The 20,938-nt window shown below is 42.1% G+C and overlaps 2 protein-coding genes across 2 annotated transcripts in view; one reads left to right on the top strand and one right to left on the bottom strand.

Moving 5' to 3' along the window:
- Window positions 1–4,535: 4,535 nt before the first annotated feature.
- Window positions 4,536–6,892, top strand: otx1 (orthodenticle homeobox 1; the record flags this gene model as incomplete). The annotated part of the gene is made up of 3 exons (XM_080848652.1): window positions 4,536–4,635; window positions 5,107–5,258; window positions 6,143–6,892. Exons 1-3 carry the CDS (start codon window positions 4,539–4,541, stop codon window positions 6,890–6,892), a joined length of 999 nt encoding a protein of 332 aa, XP_080704778.1. The 5' UTR covers window positions 4,536–4,538.
- An 11,066-nt stretch (window positions 6,893–17,958) lies between these two features.
- wdpcp (WD repeat containing planar cell polarity effector) overlaps window positions 17,959–20,938 on the bottom strand; it is a gene marked incomplete at both ends in the record, with an annotated part of 45,844 nt that continues 42,864 nt past the window's right edge. Inside the window, 2 exons of the mRNA XM_080849092.1 lie at window positions 17,959–18,191; window positions 19,461–19,583. Of these exons, the coding sequence (XP_080705218.1) occupies window positions 17,959–18,191; window positions 19,461–19,583 (356 nt within the window). The remainder of the gene's footprint in view (window positions 18,192–19,460; window positions 19,584–20,938) is intronic.

The following is a 20,938-nucleotide window of genomic DNA, read 5'->3' on the forward strand; positions in this document are numbered from 1 at the left end:
ATGCGTTTTTCGATGTCGCGGGGTGAAAAAGAGCCAGTTCTTCTCCATCTCGTCACAGCGGAACGTGGATCCATATGAGCGGATGGGCGATCTCCTGGCCCCGGTTGTGGATGTGCGCACTTTGAAGTCCGTGGCCTCACCTCGCAGGTGTTGATCAGTAGGATTTCACCAAAGCCTCGACCATCGAACCTCATTCCCGCTTGCTAAAATGTACCAAGGGAAAACACGGGCGATCCTCCTTGCACGGGGCTCTTACAATATCGTATTTTATGCATCACCCCTTTAATAAGCGCCGACAACACTCGCGACCTGCTCCAATCTTGCCGGCTAGAGACCAAACTTTTCCCCCTCCTCTCTTTGCCTCACCCTAATCCCGAGCTTTACGAGCTCAGCATTAAGAAAATTCGACTGCAATTTGGGATTAGACAAAATACTCTTATTACAAAAGGTTCCTGCAACTTGATAGCCTGATACTTGTTCTGGGGTTTATCACAGCGCCTTAACTACGTCAGAGCTTTTTAAAAACATGAAATCTTGGGAATTGTCACAATAATGCTGCTCTTTTGTGTTTTAAAAGAGACGCTTTGTTAAGGACTCATGGAGAATTTTACGGTGGACGTTGTGATTTAAGAACTCGGAGAATCTACTAGCCTCTGTAATATATTAGGACGATGGGCCTTCCCTGTCATTTGGCGTTATCTTTTTTTCTTCTTCTTTTAAAGTTTGTAAAACGTTTGATGTGTGCAGAATGCGCTATTGTCCAGGTGCAGGCCTTCGCACAACTTCCAATAACTTTTCTTTAGGCTACTTCTCTAACCACTGATGGCATTGCAGTGCCATCTCTGTTCTTCCTAAGAGTACTTTTGTCAATGACTTTAGAGATGTATAGAGGAACGTGTAAATCCGGCCTTTGATTGGGCGGCCCATATAGTAAAAATGTAATTTCGTTCCTACGGCGGTCACTTGCTTTGAACATTAGCTCGCTTTCAGCTCAGGCCTCAATTAGAATGAGTTGATTTTGTGAGATCAACAAAGGGAGCGACCGAAGCCTTATTAAGGTCCTCAGAGCATCTCACCGACCCTTTGAGAAACAGTTAAGGAAACAGTGCACCCTCCATGATATTCTGTTACCGTATTTTATTGCCATTTCTTTGGGAAAGTGAGGCTTGAAAGGTGCTTTCTTTGATTTTGAGTCGCCGGTTCTCTTCGCGCTGGTTTCATTTATTTTCTGGAACGGCTGAGTTTTTCTCCAATTCTTTTCACATCTCCACTCCGCGTGGTAAAGGACTGTGTCCCTATTAAACTTTACGCAGACTATTCTGAAATGTAATTCTAAGTGGGGATTAGACTTTCATTAATATTCATGAGATTGGAATACAATACAAAAAGAAAATAGATAAAAATGGATACATTAAACTTTCTATACGGGCATATTTTATTTTTTATCGTTTTAAAATCGGTCAAACCAGCGAACGTGTCATAGCCATTTTTAGTTTTTAAGCTTTAGCAGACCAACCAAGAAAAAATATTTTATGGAGTAGCCCAGGTTGCATTAGGCTGACCACAAACTATTCCGATTAACGTCACTTGTTATGTTGGCCTACCCAAACTCAACCCACATCAGGCGCATTGACTTAGCCTACTACTTTAAAAATACTTCGGCCTGTCTTGCTTTGCATGAAGACACGGAAAAGGGCTGTTAGACCACTGTTGATGCTTTACTTATCTCGATGAGTGAACAATCACAAGACAAAAATCTCTCGCAAATTTAAAAGATAACAAACCAATGCATTGTTTATCAAATAGTAATAGTATAAGCTTATACCAAAACTATCAGTATGACGCCAGCTCATGGTATATGCTTTTTGAATTGATCGTAACAGCTTAAATAATACTTTAAAATACAATAGGCCTACGATGTCTTTACCTTTTCATTCCCACTAGTTTTCCACATATCCTCTGTTTAAAGCACACAGATGATGGCAGAACCAGTCTACTTTTTATTGGCTGCACACACTCCGAAGCACTCATCTGCCCCAATCAATCCAGTTTTAACAAGCACATGAATTTGTTCTTCATAATACCTGTTGTTTTGGCTGGACATTACGCGTTGATGACCCAAGCAGGCTTATAAATCCATGCTTATTTTCAAATGCTTATGAGTTTTCAATATTTTGTGGTTTTAAAAAAATCTGTCCGACCATGCAGGTTTGTGGTGGCCTCAGTCAAACTGGAGTGGGAATATTTTGCTTCTACGCGCTCGGAATGGCTATCTCTGCTGTCTGTCAAACGGAGGAGGAGAGAGGATTGGTTCCAATGGGCGGATCTGCAGTTGTCCTACGCTCATAGAGGGGCAGGATAGGGAGAAGGTGATCAATCTCCACCCGTCTACATTTGCAATCACCTTAACACAGTGACAGACACAACCGACCAGCCCAAGCAAATGAGTTTTATTTGGTTTTAAAGCCCGGAAACATTCGCTGACTAGGCTGCAACAGAGAAATACAACGACTGAGCACGTGTGCCATATCAACACATTTTGCATGCGTGCGTTTTAACGCCCGTTTCAGAGTTCGTCTGTTTATTTGAGTTCGAGCTGCTCAAGTTCTCCGGTGTTGCTGTCGTCCTTACTCCATTGGTGGATACTTTTTAATCGTTTAGCTTTTGAGCAGCCTTCACCTGAGGTGAAAAGGAGGGTGTGGAGGGATAGATAAAACAGGTAAGAAAATATTTTAAACGCATCTAAGTCGTTTCAAATGTTCACGATTACTTGCATTATTTAGTTGGGGCTGACTTGCGTTTAAAGGCGGAAATCGGAATCCAGGCTGCATGGCGTTGAGCCATATAACCTCGGATAGAAGCTTGGATCGTTTTGTTTCTCCTCAGAAAGTCTATTGGCCCAGAGGTTAAAATGTGTATTTTAACTTGTGTCCTTCTTTTGACTTCATGGGTCTTATTATGAGAAGACTATAATGCATTTAATTTGGATCGTTACTAATAGCCTCAGAACCGTTCAGAATAGGTGAAATAAAAGGAAAACGGAGTAAATTTAATGTTAATAGGCCTCCAGCATGTGTATTTTAATTTTATATTGTAAACAGCTATTGGACACCATTTGCCCATTTAGAATGTCTACACTACTTAGAGGATAATTGGAGAGGCGTGTTTTGGTTTTAATTTATTTTACTGATAAGGCCGCTGCTAAAACGTTTTCCCTAGAGGTCTAATCTAAATTGCAATTGGGCTCATTTGCACTGAGATCTCGTCTTTTAAAAATCGGTCTTAGGGCTGGAAATGTAGTTAAGGAGATGTCCGAATACACACTCAAGACCTGGTTTGGGTTTCTCAGCAAGGGGCAAATGATTCCACCCGCAGAAGAGATAGGCTACGGAGTTTCCGCCCATTTACAAAATAATCTGATTTATTAGTTTTTGTCTTAAATTAAAATTGAGCTTAATTAGAGGTGTGACACAATAATTTGTCTCTCACTTAATAAAAAACACAGGTTTTAATGACTCTTTTAAAACACAGGTTACAGCTTAATATATTTACCTCATTGCTTAGAATTCAGAGTGTAGCCTAATGACCTGAAGTCGAAATTCTGAAAACATGTGTTAATAGATACAAGTATTTTTTAAAGTCTGTTGATTCCTCCCATAGGCAATGGTTAATTTTCTAAACGTAGATATAAAAATGTAGAAAATATATATGCGCTACTGTAAGGCCTCACTCAGGGAAATCTGGCTAATTAAGTTTACATGTTAGTTCTTAAACTCTTCCTGAGACCAAATTAACAATTACAATGTATCTTTCGTCCTTATTTTTAATATTTTGTTTACTGATATCCTCATTCAACTTAGAAACTTCCATGATTATGTTTATTAAGTCCGACGGGCTTCAGTGGGTGCGTACCTGACATTTCTGGAGATTCTGCTACCCTCAAAATGATTTATCGAAATTAAAGCCTAGTTTTCATAAATAGTTATTGATCTGTGGCCGCTATATTTGCTCAGTGTTAATGCCTTCAGACTGATCTGACAGGGACATGACAAAAATAAGATATGATCCCAGTTGTCAATTTTAAGGAATAATTTTGATCAGCTCCAAATGAATGGTATTTAGATGGGAATTGTAATTTCATTTAGATTTTTTTTTCATAGCTTTTAACTGTGAATTGCCTTTAAAAATATTTTGTGACATGAATGAAACCCTTTACCCACTTCGGTGATTAAATACAGTTTGTAGCTTGCAGAGTGCACATATAAAATCCTTCTTTGGCTAATAATTCCGAACAAATCGTTTGTAATAGTCCACCCATACTATGTGTAGCAGGCTACTGCTCACACAACTTTTTCCATTTGCATTGCAGCCTAGTTTGTTTAGGGGCGTTGCATGTTATGTGATTGTATCAGGATTCTGTAAATTATGGATTTTCTCAATTTTAGTGACGTATTTGGGACGCTTTCTCCGGCAAGCTGCAACATCGGGGCAAATCGAACTATTGGCAAGATCTGGGGGGACCCGTGACTGCCTCTAGCATGATGTCATACCTCAAACAGCCCCCCTACGCCATGAACGGCCTGGGGCTGAGCGGAGCCGCTATGGACCTGCTCCATCCGTCGGTGGGGTACCCATGTAAGTTATCGCTACGCCAAAGTCTAACTCTGTTTTCGATATATTCAGGCTTGTACTGCTGGAACTTGTCTAAAACTCGCGGCACATGAAACACCACACAAGTCTTCATGTAACGTATTATGGCGTAGCCTATAATTTTTGGAAGTAAGTCTGAAATAATTCCAAAATACGTTTTCATACGCCCAGTCATTGATAAAAGTAATGGATATTTTCCTCACGGTTTAACTTCTGAAACATCACCGCTCTGGCCTAGGCTTCAAAGACATTTAAAATTGTGTCGATGTTGCAAAAGGCCATTCTCTCTTTACTAACTCGCATCACTAACGTCACAAATATCGGGCTGTTGTGGGAAGCCTGTTTTTAAGATATGGTTTTGTTCTTATTTATTTAATTTATGGTTAACATACTACTACCTTGCAAATGTATTTACTTCTTGATTACTGACTGACGTTATTCTCTGTGGTACTTCAGCAACTCCAAGAAAACAACGTCGGGAGCGGACGACATTTACGCGTACGCAGCTGGACATTCTGGAGGCCCTCTTCGGCAAAACGCGCTACCCCGATATTTTCATGAGAGAAGAGGTGGCGCTGAAAATAAACCTTCCTGAGTCTAGAGTCCAGGTAACTGACTCGCCAAGATTGTCTATAAATCGATGCATGCCTACTTCGTAGGAATTTAACAATAGCACTGGCTTAGCCCAATGAAGCTGTAGGCCAGCTTTACGTGACCCCAAGAACCTGCTCACTGGCCCCCTCTTGTGACTGTAAGAACCATTTCTTTGGGAGTGTTGCTCACACAAGCTCGAAATTAAACTCCTGCTAACTGAATGTTTGGTACCTACTAATCTTAGACTGTGTAAATATCCCTAGAGCACTGTCATTGACCTTCTTATGGATTTTCGGCTTTGTTTCTTTTCTAACAACGAAGTAACATGTGTAATAAATTGCACGAACACGCTCGGAAAGGATTATTCATGTGAGGTGTCATCCAAGCAACCAAATTCCTTGCATTGTTAATACAAGATTTTTTTCTAATTGCAACAAGGATGTTTCTGCCACTCCAATATTATTTTACTAGGAGAAAATTGTACACTGATTATTTTAATGTAGATTTCAAAGCTTGGTAATATTTAAGTGGAAAGTGTTATTTTTGGAAAAGCAATTATACTTTGTCTGAAAATGCGTGTGAAACAAAATGCCTTACATGAGTAGACCCTCTCCAAACGATTGGATTACCCATCTCTGAAGGGAAACTCAATAGCCTGTTATCTCGGTGGCGTCTACCATACTATGAAATTAGAGCCAGACCATAGAAAAAAGGAGCCTGGATGCAAATAAATGCTAGTAATGGGAAATTGCTAATAACCACCAATTTCCCACAGTGATGAAGTACAATGGCTGCCTCCCCTGTCCTTCATATGTACATCAAAGGACTGTGACTCTCCCTCCTCTTTTTTAACAAATCATCTAAACTGAAATGTGGCTTCTTCTCTCTTTGGCTTCAGGTTTGGTTTAAGAACCGGCGGGCCAAGTGCAGGCAGCAGCAGCAGAGTGGCAACAGCGCCAAGGCCCGGCCGCCTAAGAAGAAATCGTCCCCCACGCGTGAGAGCACGGGCTCAGAGAGCAGCGGGCAGTTCACCCCTCCGGCCGTGTCCAGCGCCGGGTCTTCATCCAGCTCTAGCTCGTCCACGGGCGGTGGCGGCGCGGGCACCAACACGGGCATCAGCAGCACCTCTACCTCCATCAGCACCGTCTCCTCCATCTGGAGCCCGGCCATCTCCCCAGGCTCCGCTCCGGCTCCCCCGGTTACCCTGCCTGAGTCCGTGGCCCCCACCAACGCCTCCTGCATGCAGCGCTCCGTCTCCAGCACAGCCGGCTCCTCTTACCCCATGTCCTACAACCAGCCAGCCGGCTACAGCCAAGGCTACCCTGCCCCATCCGGCTCCTACTTCAGCGGGGTGGACTGCGGCTCTTACCTGGCCCCTATGCACTCTCACCACCACCCCCACCAACTCAGCCCCATGACCGCCTCCTCCATGTCTGGACACCCCCACCACCACATCAGCCAGTCCTCAGGGCACCACCACCATCACCACCACCACCACCAGCCCTACAGTGGCGCAGGACTGGCCTTCAACTCCTCTGACTGCCTGGATTACAAAGACCAAACGGCCTCCTCGTGGAAACTCAACTTCAATGCCACAGACTGTCTGGACTACAAAGACCAGACTTCCTGGAGATTCCAAGTCTTGTGATTTTATTTTTTTTCCTTCCCCCTCTTTGCCTCCTCTTCTTCTGCCCTCTTGTTTTTCATAGTGTGTTGTTTTAAAAAAAAAAAAAAAAAGTATATGAACTTATAAAGTTAACAAAATAGTTAGATGTTCACCAACTTTTTTTAAAGACAAGCCCCTGCCTGGGAAAGAAAAGTGACATTGGAAGACTATGGACAAGATTAAAATACAAATAAAAAAAGTTACTTTTTACTTTTGTCAATGAAGAATTGTGATACAAAAATGCCCTGGGAAGACCTTGCAAATGCTGGACAGTTTAAAAAAAAAAAATGTTGTTTCAACTAACTTCAGCAACCACCAGCCCACCTCTTCAATGTGCCCTTCTCTAAGTGATATGGAATACAGTTGGTTTTTTTCCCCTTACCTTGCACAGCGATGCTGATGGTTCAGTGGCCTGCTTACCTCCATCCCAGTCCCAAAAGTGTATAGTTTCTGCCGTTTCTTTTTTCTTAAATGGGTTATTTTTAGGACGAAAGAGATTTTTAGTCAGCTGCATAAGGGAGCTGAAATGTGTAAATATGTATTTGGGTCAGTTACAGTGACCACATTTAGTTGGTGTTTACTGGATTTGGAATGGTTCAAGACATTGCAAACGAGTTTTATGTAAATCTTTCCCCACAATATTCCAAAGAAATCAATTCGGCCATTTTCTCTTTTGTTCGTGTAGCAGTTTTTTTTTATTCCCCTCTAAAGAGGATTTATTATTTTAAGAAAAGCAAAAGATATATGCTGCAATAATGTATTGAACGAATTGGTCATTGAACTTAATTTAGACATGGTAACAGAACGGAATTCATTGCAGAAACAGCATTAATTGTTTTAAAGTGTTATTTTATTGAATGTGCTGTGTGTAATTTTTTCTCTGGCAGCACACCTTCGTATAAATTTCTCAAATTTTGGTTTTGACAAATTTCAACAGTGATACTGGTTAATTTTAACAGCACTTGAGTTACTGTTTAATCAAAAGGTACTTTTGATAATATGGATTTAGAACACCGTTTCAAATGCCAGTGAAATTCTGAATGTATTCCAGGCGAGCGCCATTACAGTCATCGTGTCCATAAAATAAAGATCAGTTAACAAAAACTAAACTCTATAATGGATTTTGTGTGGAGTGTTTTTGACGTGCAACACCCACATGATTGTGACCGCATTACTGAATAGACTGTGTGTTTTTTTTAAATTTATTTTTAGTTGCATAGGCATACTCCAAATAAGTCTACATGTAACGTCACAAACATGATTAAATTAACAAGATTATGAGCCGTGACTTTCTAACCATTTTATTTTGTGTACAGCAGTTTATTTATATATATATATGTCGTTCAGTCGAACAGTGGTTTTGTTCACGTTGATGTGTTCTGAGGAGTTAACAAACTGCTTGTCTTAATTTGGCTTGCACTGCGCGTTCTTGTGAAGGATTCTCACGCTTTCACTCGATGAGGAAGTTAAAAAGGTTAACTCGACCGGATTAAAATTTGGTTGCTAAGCTTATTCTGGTTTCCAGTTCTACGAAGGCACGAGCACAACATAGCATCTACCTTCTTCATATGGAAACACACAAGCACGGCTGAAGGGGTGAAAAGAAAATAAGTGAATCTTTCTTTTGCGGGAAAGGACTTTTGAACGAGAAAGATGCTGTTAAATGTTTCAAATATTTGTTGTGCACATTTGATCAGGTCGTAATTGAATGCGAGAGTGTAAAAGTATGATAATTACTTCCCACGCTTAACGCTGCGAGCGAGTTTATCCAAAATAACCTGCAGCAGTATCACCACTTCTGATTCGGTAATTACGTGGGTGGAGTCGGGTTAATGGGTCAAATGTGGAGAGGGAGTACATTAGAGTAAAGCTGCTGTCAGGCATTAGCCCATTAAAACGAAAGAGAGCGAGAGGGGGGGAGAAAAGAAAACAACTCGCTGCGCTTGGCAAGACTGTTTGGGTTCCTCTGTCGTGCAGGTTTTAACCGTGAACAAAAATCGTCTGTCAGAACTCCTCTTTCATGAGCAGAATTTTGAAACTCATCTATTAGGGGGAGAGAGATAAGGGACAGGAAATAATTTTGTATACTCACCAGTCAAACGTTGTTTACATTTATCAGGGACACCCAGTAGCGGAGTGAAAGCATTTATGCTGCTATACTCAACAATCACACACCTCAGACATGCATTTGGTAAGGTCACATATCCCTCATTTGTGTGTGAAATTTAAAGGGAATAATAGGACAAGTGCGCGGCATTAATTAACATCAATATGTGTTCGTTGTATGTTAATTATTAACATCTAGCAGCTGAATAAATAGCTCGCCTAAGATAACATTAAACATGTTTGCTTTTGCAGTCCTCGCGATGAGGCTCAGCGGGCCTTCCTCCGCCGCTCCGCGTCTGTACATAAACACCGACGGATTTGTCAAATTTGCATCAAACAAACATTTGCCACCAAGCCTGGGAATAATTTAAGATGCGCACTAGACTCATCTCCACGTGGAACACCTGCCCGGCTCTGAGCATTTACCATTTTCGAGGAATAGAAGAATAGCAGACAATTACCTAAGTATTTTTTAAAGTAGGCTAGCTCAATCTTGAAACTTTGAGGTTTTAACGGTGGAATGTCTATTCCCAATTCATGTTTAACATTTCATTCAAATGATGTAAACATGACAAAAACAAAATAACCATTCTTTCACTATAGCCTATGGATGACAATAATGATATTAACTTCAGGCTACCTTTGAGATATTTTAACAAACTGCCTACAGCTTTACTGTCGAAAGGCCAAACAGTAGGCAGTGCTAATTTAAAGATCCATCGCTTAAAATAAAAATATATTTGCTAACAGATATTTGAATAATAAAAAAGCGTATATTGTAGCCTTAAAAGGGGTTACTTATTCGTCTGTAGGCTATAGCCTATACGCATAATTAAGTTAATTAGAATTTCGTTGAACTAAGCTTCCGGCCCATTTCTAGTCTTCTTATGATAGTAGCCTATGTAACATGTGCACTATCACCAGAGCCCAAACCTGCCCAGGTAGACCAGTTTACGTTGTAGCTGACTAGAAATTAACTTCAGGGATTTATTTTAGGCTACCTCCAGCTTCCCTGCTTAGTTAGGAAGTATTCAGCCCTCGCTGTCATATTAACAATATCGGTAAAATTAGCAGTAGGCCTATTTCATTCAGGCATTCTTGACTATGCCAAACTCTTCTCTTCTTGATAGATTAACACACCGTGCCTTTATCGTCGGCGGTTTGAGTGATGAGATAGGATCAAGTTACGATCGTTGTGGAAATTCGACATGCCAAGGCGAACATGTTTTAGGACACTAGCCTCTACGACGCTCTCCAGCTAGGCTTAGCAAGTCAAACAAGTTTCCAATAAGCATATGTGTTATTCACTGTTTATTTACCATCATCTGAGATTCTATGGGGCTCAGGACCAGGACTTGCGTCAAAAACAACTGAAGAGTTTCGGTAAGATGCAACCTATGTTTTGTCCTTCAGAAAATCTCCTGAGCAAACAGCTCTGTGGCATATCCCCGTGGTAACCTGTGATTACGTGTTCTTGGACTGAAACACTGGAAATGACGGACACTCCTTAACTGTGCTCTCTCGATTTCATTCAGATGCATTGCCGTGCCAAAAAAAAAGAAGCAGGCTAAAAATATTAACTTCACCACTGCTAACAGCTGAGTGTGTGCAAGAGTGTATTTGACATACCCTGATAGGCTACATAAGAAGCTGGTGAGCGGGAGAATACACGAAAGGTAGTGATCCTTAAAACCTTGTCATAAACCCTCTGTGGCAGCCCAGCTCTATCTCACTGTGTGTATAGGAGACACAGCAGACATACTTGTGTGTGTGTGTGTGTGTGTGTCACGTGGCTGGATTCCCCAGGAATATTCTGCACCATACTAATGCATCTAGCCCATGAGACAGCTTTCAAAGGGATTACCAGCCCAGGCCATTAAATGAAAAATAAGAAAGATGATGAGGGCTGGAGGTTTGCTGAGATGGGGAGATGGGCTGCCATGGCCGGGGTGTCAGCCACACTGACTGCAGGCGCTGCTGTGTTGCTGAAATGCTGAGGAAGGGTAAAGCCAGTCAGGGATTTCTTTATCTTCATTTATAATTGGGTCTTAGTGAGACATGGAGGCAGGAGTGTGACCCAAAGGAGCGGCCAACATGGTAGCTGACATGGTCATGCTGTAGTTGCAACATGGACACATTCTGCCTTCTTTGCAACCTCTAATTCTCTGGGCTGGGCAGTTTTTTTTAAATATTTTTTAGTTTGTGGCCCAGTACACATAAATCCTACCAATAAAATAAGATCCTTTAATTGTGCAAGGATTAGTGTGGGGCTTGTAAACTCAAGAAATGGTGCCTTGGGTATGAATCTGGCAATTCAGCTATGTCCGAAACGCACCGCGCGTCTGTCGTGCAGTGGAGCCCACATTGTGAACTGTTGACCTCGGGGAGGTCGGCCTGTGCGAGAGGCCTGTTTACTCCGCCAGGCCAATAGAGAGAACCTGTTGGTGTTCTGCCTGCCCAATTGTCCAGGAAATGAACTGTAACAGCCCTTTCTCCTTTGCATGTGTAGATTCGATCAGTTGTCAGCCTGCATCTGAGACCTGCCTGTGCAGAGATGGTCAGATAGCAGGCTGCATGCAGGGACTGACAGAAGCTCAATTCTGAAGAAGACCCCATTGGAGACGAGAGGGTTTTTTTTTTCTTTTCTTTTTCCAGTTTTTTTTTGCAGTAGGCTAAACTCAGCGGTGATATCTGAGCTGAAGATGGTCAGACAAAACAATCAGTTAGAAAGGGAGATTGGAAGACGGTCCTAGTTTGTCGACAGCTTCTCATTTGATGTCACTATTTTGGGTGAAAACAGATAATTCATTTTCAGATACTGATTACATCTTTTTAATTGATACGGAGTTATTCAAAAAAGAAAGTGTTAGAATTTGTACACATTTTTGTGGTCAGCAACAGTTGCCAGCTAATTCCTCTTAAATCGCATAAAAAGGATGTCTCGCTCCTAATTCTATAGATAGAGATTTTAATATTTAAACATATAATAGTTGAACCCATAGCACTTACTTTACTTTAAAAAAGGGGGTTTTGGACACAGGGTGAAACAGATTGAAAGGAAATATAAAAATATGATACCATACCTACCACTGCAGTAGATCAAATTGTATAATAGATTATAATGAAATGAATGCATTATTTTGTAAAATTTTAAATTTGTTAAAAGAAGTTGTGGGCTATACAACAGTATGTAGCATGTGACCTTTGCCATTGTGTACAAGTCCGGCATGTGCTATTTTTAGAACAGAACACTGTATGGTATAAAGTGAGTTAAGAAAATTGTTTCTCCAGTCTTGATGATCTGTAAACTAAGGTTTTCTTAGCTGGAGAAATAATGCGAAAATTATCGGCTGCCAGCCAGGTTACATGCAGTACACAAAGAAAAAGAATGGAGCTTAAGGAAATACAAGTAAGAACAGACTCATTTAATCTAAGATTAACTTTAATATTTGCTCCCCTATATCAAAAGACACAATTGTTTCTTTCAATTTAAATCTTCGGTTATTGGAGGTCCAAACAAAAACATGCGTTGTTATTTGTGCTCACCCTTGCCCTTTTTATTTACAATGTGAAGTAAACAAAAATACTCTTGATTCACAACATTTTATGAGCTCTTCCCTGGAAACCTGTACACTCTCATAGTTAATTTAAAAATTAAGGCAGAAATAACCTTTTATCCAGACAATAAAAAAACACAAAATAAAGTGAGTCAAGCAACTTGTCTGTCCAATTAGCCCTTTTGTCTTCATATGTTTGCCTGTTAACAGAGGACAACCAGCCAAATGCACTTCACATGTATGACAGGACGTCCATGCACCTTATCCAAATGCACAAACAAGCAGCCTCTATTTCCACTTTACAAGCTAGAGCCGTCATGTTTCATAGGTGTGTCCAGAGACACGTCACATAAAGAAATTGGCCACCCAATCAAGCATCACTGTAATAGAGATGGCAGCTGCTCATATGGTGTGACTACTTGGAAAACTAAAGGCTGGAGCATTGTCAATGACGGAATAGTCTAACACAGGGTAAATTAGCCTAGCATGTTAGGATATAAGAATGCAGAAAATAACAACTGAGTTTTCATTTAGGAACATGTATGCCACTCATCCTAAGCATTCAGTATCCAGTTCATCACACTCACATTAAGTTAAGTGCTGTTAGCCTGATGTATGTTTTGTCAAGATTTGATTGGCATTTACTACACACACACACACATATATATATATATATATATAAAAATACATATAGTTAGCTGTAGGACAAGAATGTGTGGTTGATACAGACCAGATGCATTTATATGTATATTTTATCAAATGAAGCAATTATGTAGAAGCAAATGGTTATTTAGAAGAAGCAGCCTACACTGACATGAGTGTATTCAATGGTTTAGATCCATGCATCCCCCACCAACTTAGACACTTTAAATATTTATTTTTTATTATCATGACACTGCTGCCTGTAACATGATGAAGCTGGTATCACCTCAGACCAGAGTGGCAAATACAATACACTCGGCCTGGGTAATCTTCTCCTGAACCCAATAACCAGTCACTCAGCAGGTCAATGGGTAATTATAACCCGTCATACCAGATCAATGCGGTTCACACGGCCTAACGCTGAACTGTCTGAAATGTGGGATTTCTTTAATGTCTCTGTGTGCATCTCTCTGTCCGGTGTTAAGGAGCCAAAAATGAGATCAACCGATTCTCTCTCTCTCTCTCTCTCTCTTTTGCTGTGTCTTTTTCTCCCTACCTCTCCATTGCTCTCTCTCTGTCCCTCTCCCTTAAAATCGGTCCAACAAAAACAAAACAAACGCAAAAAAAAAAAAGAAACAGATACAAAACACAAAAACGGCACCCTTCCCGATCTTCTGTCCATTTCCAGCATCACTTCTTGTAAATGTTTTATGGAAATCCTCTTAGAATGCAAAGTAAATAGATTACGATACAGTAGGGGATTATGGATGGCTGGGTGCTGTCAGATTAATCCCGAGTACAGCCCGGCGACAGTTCTGACATGACTATGGCTGCTGTTCAGGAAAATGGCTACACTCCTTTAAAGACGAGCTCTGGCTCGACTCATGAATAACTGCTGCCTGTAATCTCACACAAACCCCACAGTCCAAAAAGGTAAAATAAATATAAATATATATATATATATATATACACAAATATATATTTAAATATATATTTATAAAAACACACACACACACACAATGTAGAAGTGTGTGTACAACATCAGGCCAGATAGGAGATCAAGACCCTAAATACCACACATCATGACACGTTTCCCTTTTCCTGTTCAGGTCTAAGGCTGGATGTGACATGTTGTAAATCGCTCCTTCTGACAGCCCCTGTTAGTTGCTTATTTGTTGTGCAATAACTGACAAAAGAGGAAGAGTACGGCCACAGGAGAGGGAGCCAGAGGGAAAAATCAACGTGTGTTTCATGGCAACACAAGAATCACAAACATGTATTGGTACAGGATATAGCAAAATATACATTTATTGTTTAACACTCGTGTAAATGTGGCAGAGTTCACCACACAGTAAGCATAATCATTTCCCCTTACAGTACACACAGTCAGTTTCCATGGTTTTATAAACAGTGTTTGCAGTAAATGATCCAATTAGGCATGCCTTCTTCTGCCACGTCTCCCTTTGCAAATATAATGCCTTGAACTCAGCAACATATTTACTTCTATAAGTATCACAGCAGTGTGTTTAAAAACATAAAGAGCTGAAGTTTGCGCTCATACTAATCCAAAGTGAATAACCTTGAGTGTTCCCGTGTCCTCAGCACCCTGTGAAGAGAGCGCTTTATTTACTCGGATGCATAATAAACACACAGACAGTCGGACACATGTAGACGCTTTAAATGACATGTTTAAACAACATGACAGGCTTCAACGCTTGGACTTACCTGATCATTTCGGTCAACAAGATTAATTTCTGTGAAAAAAACACAAAACAAAACAATTTACTCTTCAGCAACGAAATTATTTCCTGTTGTATTAATGGTGATTAAATACAAAAGTCACTCAAGACATTGTTCAGAAGCACCACATGTGAGGTTTGGCAATAGAGGCACATTCATTCATACAAGAGATTTATTTTCATTCAAATTCTTCACATGCTGGAGATTCCACAGAGACAATAGCAGTCAGGGCAGCCTGTGATTCTCTGATTTGAAACATCTGAAATCCCTAATAGAAAGCTTTACCCGATTTTCAAAGAATTAGGCTGAAGAAGGCTGAGTGGTTAATTAATCCATATCACTACATGATTACATGGGCCAAATAGAGTTCTAGGTATGTCGTAGACCGTAACGCATAGACATAGATATTCATATATAATCAATTGTAGGAACAACAAAATATAAAAAAAGGATCAGACCATCTATGATACTGATCATTGAGAGGTGTAGGGCAGTCACTTCAAAAGCAGGACATTATAACTAGTAACACATTGTACAGAACTAGTTAAATTATCTCATTAGTCATAATGAGATTAATTAGCATTAATATTTTGAAGCATGTGAAGTCAACAGAGACCTGAAAAAATAGACAATTGTGGAAAAATTAAGCTCCCACTAAAACTTTATGTGACAGAATAGTTGAAGTTTAAAAAAAAAGTTGACTCCTGGTCATCCTCCGTCGTGGTGAAGTGTGACTATCCAATCACTGACAGGCAGTGTGTGCCTATCACACTAGTTTAACTTAAGGTCATAGAGCCTGCCATGTCTTTGGTGCCCAACAGCGATTGGTCCCTCAGCCATCAGAGGTAAAGTGGTCATTTGGAGCGTTTTCAAAGGCTCAGTGAGTGGAGGGTGGTGTGAGGTGGCACACTGGTCTCTTTCTCTGTCGGCTATGATAAATCATTCAGTGTAGAAAAATCACAGGGGCTGATGTGACGGCAAAGCCATAATCCCAGGCAATTATCTCAGAGAGCTGTTTGCGGTTTTAATGTAACTGTCGCCTTATCGCTCCTCTTACTATAATTAGTGCCTACTGGAGTTGTGCCAGTCGCATTAAGATTCATGAGACAGGAAGGGGAGGTTGTGACATCACCATAACATACCAGTAGGCCGTAGGAAGACTCTAGTGCTGTAACTGTACCAGGGGCCGTAGGAAGACTGTAGTGCTGTAACTGTACCAGGGGCCGTACTAGGAAGACTGTAGTGCTGTAACTGTACCAATAGGCCGTAGGAAGACTTTAGTGCTGTAACTGTACCAGGGGCCGTAGGAAGACTGTAGTGCTGTAACTGTACCAGGGGCCGTAGGAAGACTGTAGTGCTGTAACTGTACCAGTGGCCGTACTAGGAAGACTGTAGTGCTGTAACTGTACCAATAGGCCGTAGGAAGACTTTAGTGCTGTAACTGTACCAGGGGCCGTAGGAAGACTGTAGTGCTGTAACTGTACCAGGGGCCGTAGGAAGACTTTAGTGCTGTAACTGTACCAGGGGCCGTAGGAAGACTGTAGTGCTGTAACTGTACCAGTGGCTTTTATGGGTGTATGTTCACATTTAGAAACAATGACAATTTATGACATACATGGGAAAGGTATGCAAAACATTTTTACAACTACTTCATTGCTGACAGGAAGAGTAGTGTTACTCCGTATGAATGAAGGCTGAGGGAATGCATTTTGTGTGAGTGTCCATGGGTGGGTTTTGCGGTCTCTTTCCATGTTAAATAACTAGTGAAGATGCCTGTTGTCGCAGGATGTTCTGCGGGGCATGGGTATAGCAGAAGAGGCCATCATTAGAGCAACCGTAATCTTCTGGGCATTAGTATGGCTGAATATGACATACTTTAATCCACCAGCAAATGGGCCTATGTGTAGCTGAAGACCCCTGCTGGACTGGAAGTCTCTCTTCAGTAATGCTTGGGTGTATCTTCAGGTGTGTCTGTTGTTGTCTGTGATACTGACATTACTCATAACCCATCCTGCGTGTGGAGGTGGTTGGGGTTAGGATGCCAGACACCACTGTTGAGCCTTCTGGAGGTGTCAAGGGCCTTATTCAACCAAACACTGACGAAAACATGTCCCTATGTGACAACCCCAGTGAAATGCTCACGAAGAATACATGTTTGTTGTTGTTGTTGTTAAGTTTTAGTTAGTATCGGCATGATGGTTGTAGTGCACCCTGTTGTGTTATAATACTTAGACTAGGTTGATGGGCATGAGTACTTGCATGGGATAGTTTGGCTACTGTGGGAAGTCCCCAACCAATTGCACTAGGAATTTAATATCTTCTCCTCTGTTTAACTAAAATTACACAGACCATGCATTATTGTAACCTAACCACACTTTATCTTTACGCAAATCTTTACGTGTTTCTAAAACACACACACACACACACACACACACCACACACACATATACAGGTATGGTCACACTAACACATGCGTGTACACAGACAGACTAACACGCATGCATGCACCCAAACACATGGACACACATACGTATGTGCTCACACAGACACGTGCGCACACACACACACACACACACACACGTATGTGATCACACACAGACACACACCTGTTTGTGTCCATGGCCAGGTCTGATCACCTGCAAACACCTCCTCCAGTTCCTTGTTCACCTTGGACCACCCGCCAGTCCTGCAAACAAGCAAAGCCTCATGGGTACAGCGATACATGGGCACACCACACCGTGCTTTACGCGACTACAGACGCCTCTGCTTACAGCAATCGCCAGCTTTGAAGGATTCGCATAAACTTCCACAACCATTCGTTCAGCAGGGCTCATAGGTGGCTTTCAGAGTCTTTCCAAAAGGCTCACAAATTCAATATGCATTTCTGGGTGAATGACAAGCCTCTTTTTGTGTATGTATACACACACACACACACACACACACACACGCATGCTTTTCTGGAGCCAGGTTTGAGAATCTTATCGGCGTGCATAGACTGGTGTATCAGAGCGTCCGTGGGATGTGGTTTCCACGGTGAAACGTGGGGAAGGAGGCGTTCATCTTCAGGAAGCCACGACTCTGAGCCTGAAGTGGGTGCCGCCGCCGCCACTGCCTGTTCTTTTTGTCCTCGTCACGGCCACACATGGGCACGCGACGAACGCGGCATTCACACGAGCCGAGGACATGCAGCGGAACACAGAGCCACACAATACACAACACACATCCCACATCCCACTCTCATGGCACGCAGAAGGCCGCTATTGATGGATATGTGGAGTGTAAAAAAAAAGAAGAAAGTCAGTCTTCACCCACCACCTCCTCCTGCAAGATGGATGAGCTGAGAGGGGCTGGTTGAGATGGGTGGGGGTGGAGGGTGGGTGAGGGAGGGAGGTGTGTGTGCCTGCGCTGGAGAATAATAAAAAAAAAATGTAAAAAGGGAAACTCTGGGATGCTTTCCCAGATTTTTCCCATCTCTTTCTTCCGCTCTCCTCCCTGTACAGTGCGGATTTGCCCGTGCTGTGGCAGTGGCGCGAACCAACACTGCTCTTTTCTCCGGCGCCCGCCCGCCCTCCCTCTCTGTGCCGCAGCTACACCGAGCCGCAATAATGCCTCTACTCCATCACACTAAGCCTCATTGGCTCGACATAAGAAACAATGAAACTTCATCTGAGACCAGATTAGGATGGGTAAATAAAATGGCATACAAAAAAGAAAAATACACACACACACACACACACACAACATTTGGGGCGGGGTGAAAAGAACCAAACAAGAAAGGATCCCCAAAAAAAAAAAGCAAAGACAAAAAAAAAGGGGCGAGAAGGAGCAGTGAGGGATGGGATTGTCTCCTCTCTGCGCCACCATTTATCTGCGCGAGAGCATCTTGATCAGCTTTCTCGCGCCGCTGTCGGTAATGCTGAGAGGACCTGTAAACCGCCAGTTTGGCTGCCAAATTGCCGTAACCCTCTTTACTTTATGTTTTAAAAAGAGCTTAAGTCTGGCCATCCTCTTTGGGCCCAGCCTGTTTAAATTGGCCGATCTGGGGAAGAGGGCTGTGTGTGGGGGGGGGGGGGGGGGGGGGGGGGGTGGAGTGGAGTGGAGTGGGGGGGGGGGTTAGATAGATCGCAGGGGCTTAGTGGAAGATGGAGTTGCCACAGAGCCCACAGTTGTACAGTCAACCGCCATGAAAAGCATGGAGGGATCAAAAAGAATAGGCCATTTATTTATTTGATCTGAAAGCTCACAAATGTAGAATTATTTATGGGAGAAAATGTGTGGACTAGTAAAGAGAGTTAAAGAACATGCTTGGATGGTTAGGTGTGATACTCCCACACACTTACTGACTTAAATTGCAAATAAAATAAAGCGGCTAAGCCTATGCATTAGTTATAGAAACTGTACATTTACACGCCAGATTCACATTAACATGTACATATACACATTCACATTAACACACCCTGATGGCGGTGGTTTGTCTTGTGACACTCGCCGTGTCAGGCTGTGACCTCTCCCCTCGATGCTCAGCTTCCGCTCTGTCCCACTGTCCTGTGGTCTGCCCGTCTGTCCGGCCGTCTCCATGGCAGCGGGGGACACTGTGTTCCTGTCGCCAAACACGGACTGCTGGCCCTCTGCAGACACAGGGAGGAGAGGAGAGGAGGAGAAGAGGAGAAGAGAAGAGGAGAAAACAGTCATGGTGTAACTATGCAAGACCGCAGATTGAGAAGAGAAGTGGGATATCCAAGCTGTGCAATATCCAAGCCGTGCAACACACACACACACACTCACACACACGGAGAGAGACAGACATATATATGTATATAGAGCGAGGCAGACATATATACAGCCGCGGAAAAAATTAAGAGACCACTTCAAAATTATCAGTTTCTCTGGTTTTACTATTTATTGGTATGTGTTAAAGTAAAATGTACATTTTAGTTTTATTCTATAACCTACTGGCAACATTCCTACCAAATTTCAAATAAAAATATTGTCATTTAGATAATTTATTTGCAGAAAAATGACAATTGGTCAAAATAGCAAAAAAGATGCAGTGTCTTCAGATCTCGAATAATGCAAAGAAAACAAGCTCATATTCATTTTTAAACTACACAATACTAATGCTTTAACTTAGGAAGAGTTCAGAAATCAATATTTGGTGGAATAACCTTGATTTAAAATCACAACTTTCATGTGTCTTGGCATGCTCTCCAGCAGTCTTTCACATTGCCGTTGGGTGACTTTATGCTACTCCTGGCGCAAGAATTCAAGCAGCTCGGCTTCTTTTCATGGCCTGTGACCATCCATCTTCCTCTTGATCACATTTCAGAGTTTTTTTTATGGGATTCAGGTCTCGAAATTGGGCTGGCCGTGACAGGGTCCTGATCTGGTGATACTCCATCCACACCTTTACTGGCCTGGCTGTGTGGCATGGAGCATTGCCCTGCTGGAAAAAACACTTCTCAGAGTTGGGGAACATTGTCAGAGCAAAAGGAAGCAAGTTTTTCTTCCGGGACAACGTTGTACTTTGCCTGGCTGAGGTTTGTAAAAGACCATAAGGATTGAACCAAAGCCGACTGGAGGGTCTCCTAGTTCGGCTTCTCTGATGAGTCCAATTTCACAGTAGGTGCAAGACTCTGTGGCTTGTAGGCCTCTCCAGGTCTCCGTCTAACCATCAGACGACCATGTGTTGGGCAAAGCTGAAAATTGGACTCATCAGAGAAGACGAACTAGGAGACCCTCCAGTCCGCTTTGGTTCAATCCTTATGGTCTTTTACAAACCTCAACCAGGCAAAGTACAACGTTGTCCCGGAAGAAAAACTTGCTTCCTTTTGCTCTGACAATGTTCCCCAACTCTGATAAGTGTTTTTTCCAGCAGGGCAATGCTCCATGCCACACAGCCAGGCCAGTAAAGGTGTGGATGGAGTATCACCAGATCAGGACCCTGTCATGGCCAGCCCAATTTCGAGACCTGAATCCCATAAAA

This window comes from Sprattus sprattus (genome assembly GCF_963457725.1).
Source record: "Sprattus sprattus genome assembly, chromosome: 12".
Classification (NCBI taxonomy): domain Eukaryota; kingdom Metazoa; phylum Chordata; class Actinopteri; order Clupeiformes; family Clupeidae; genus Sprattus; species Sprattus sprattus.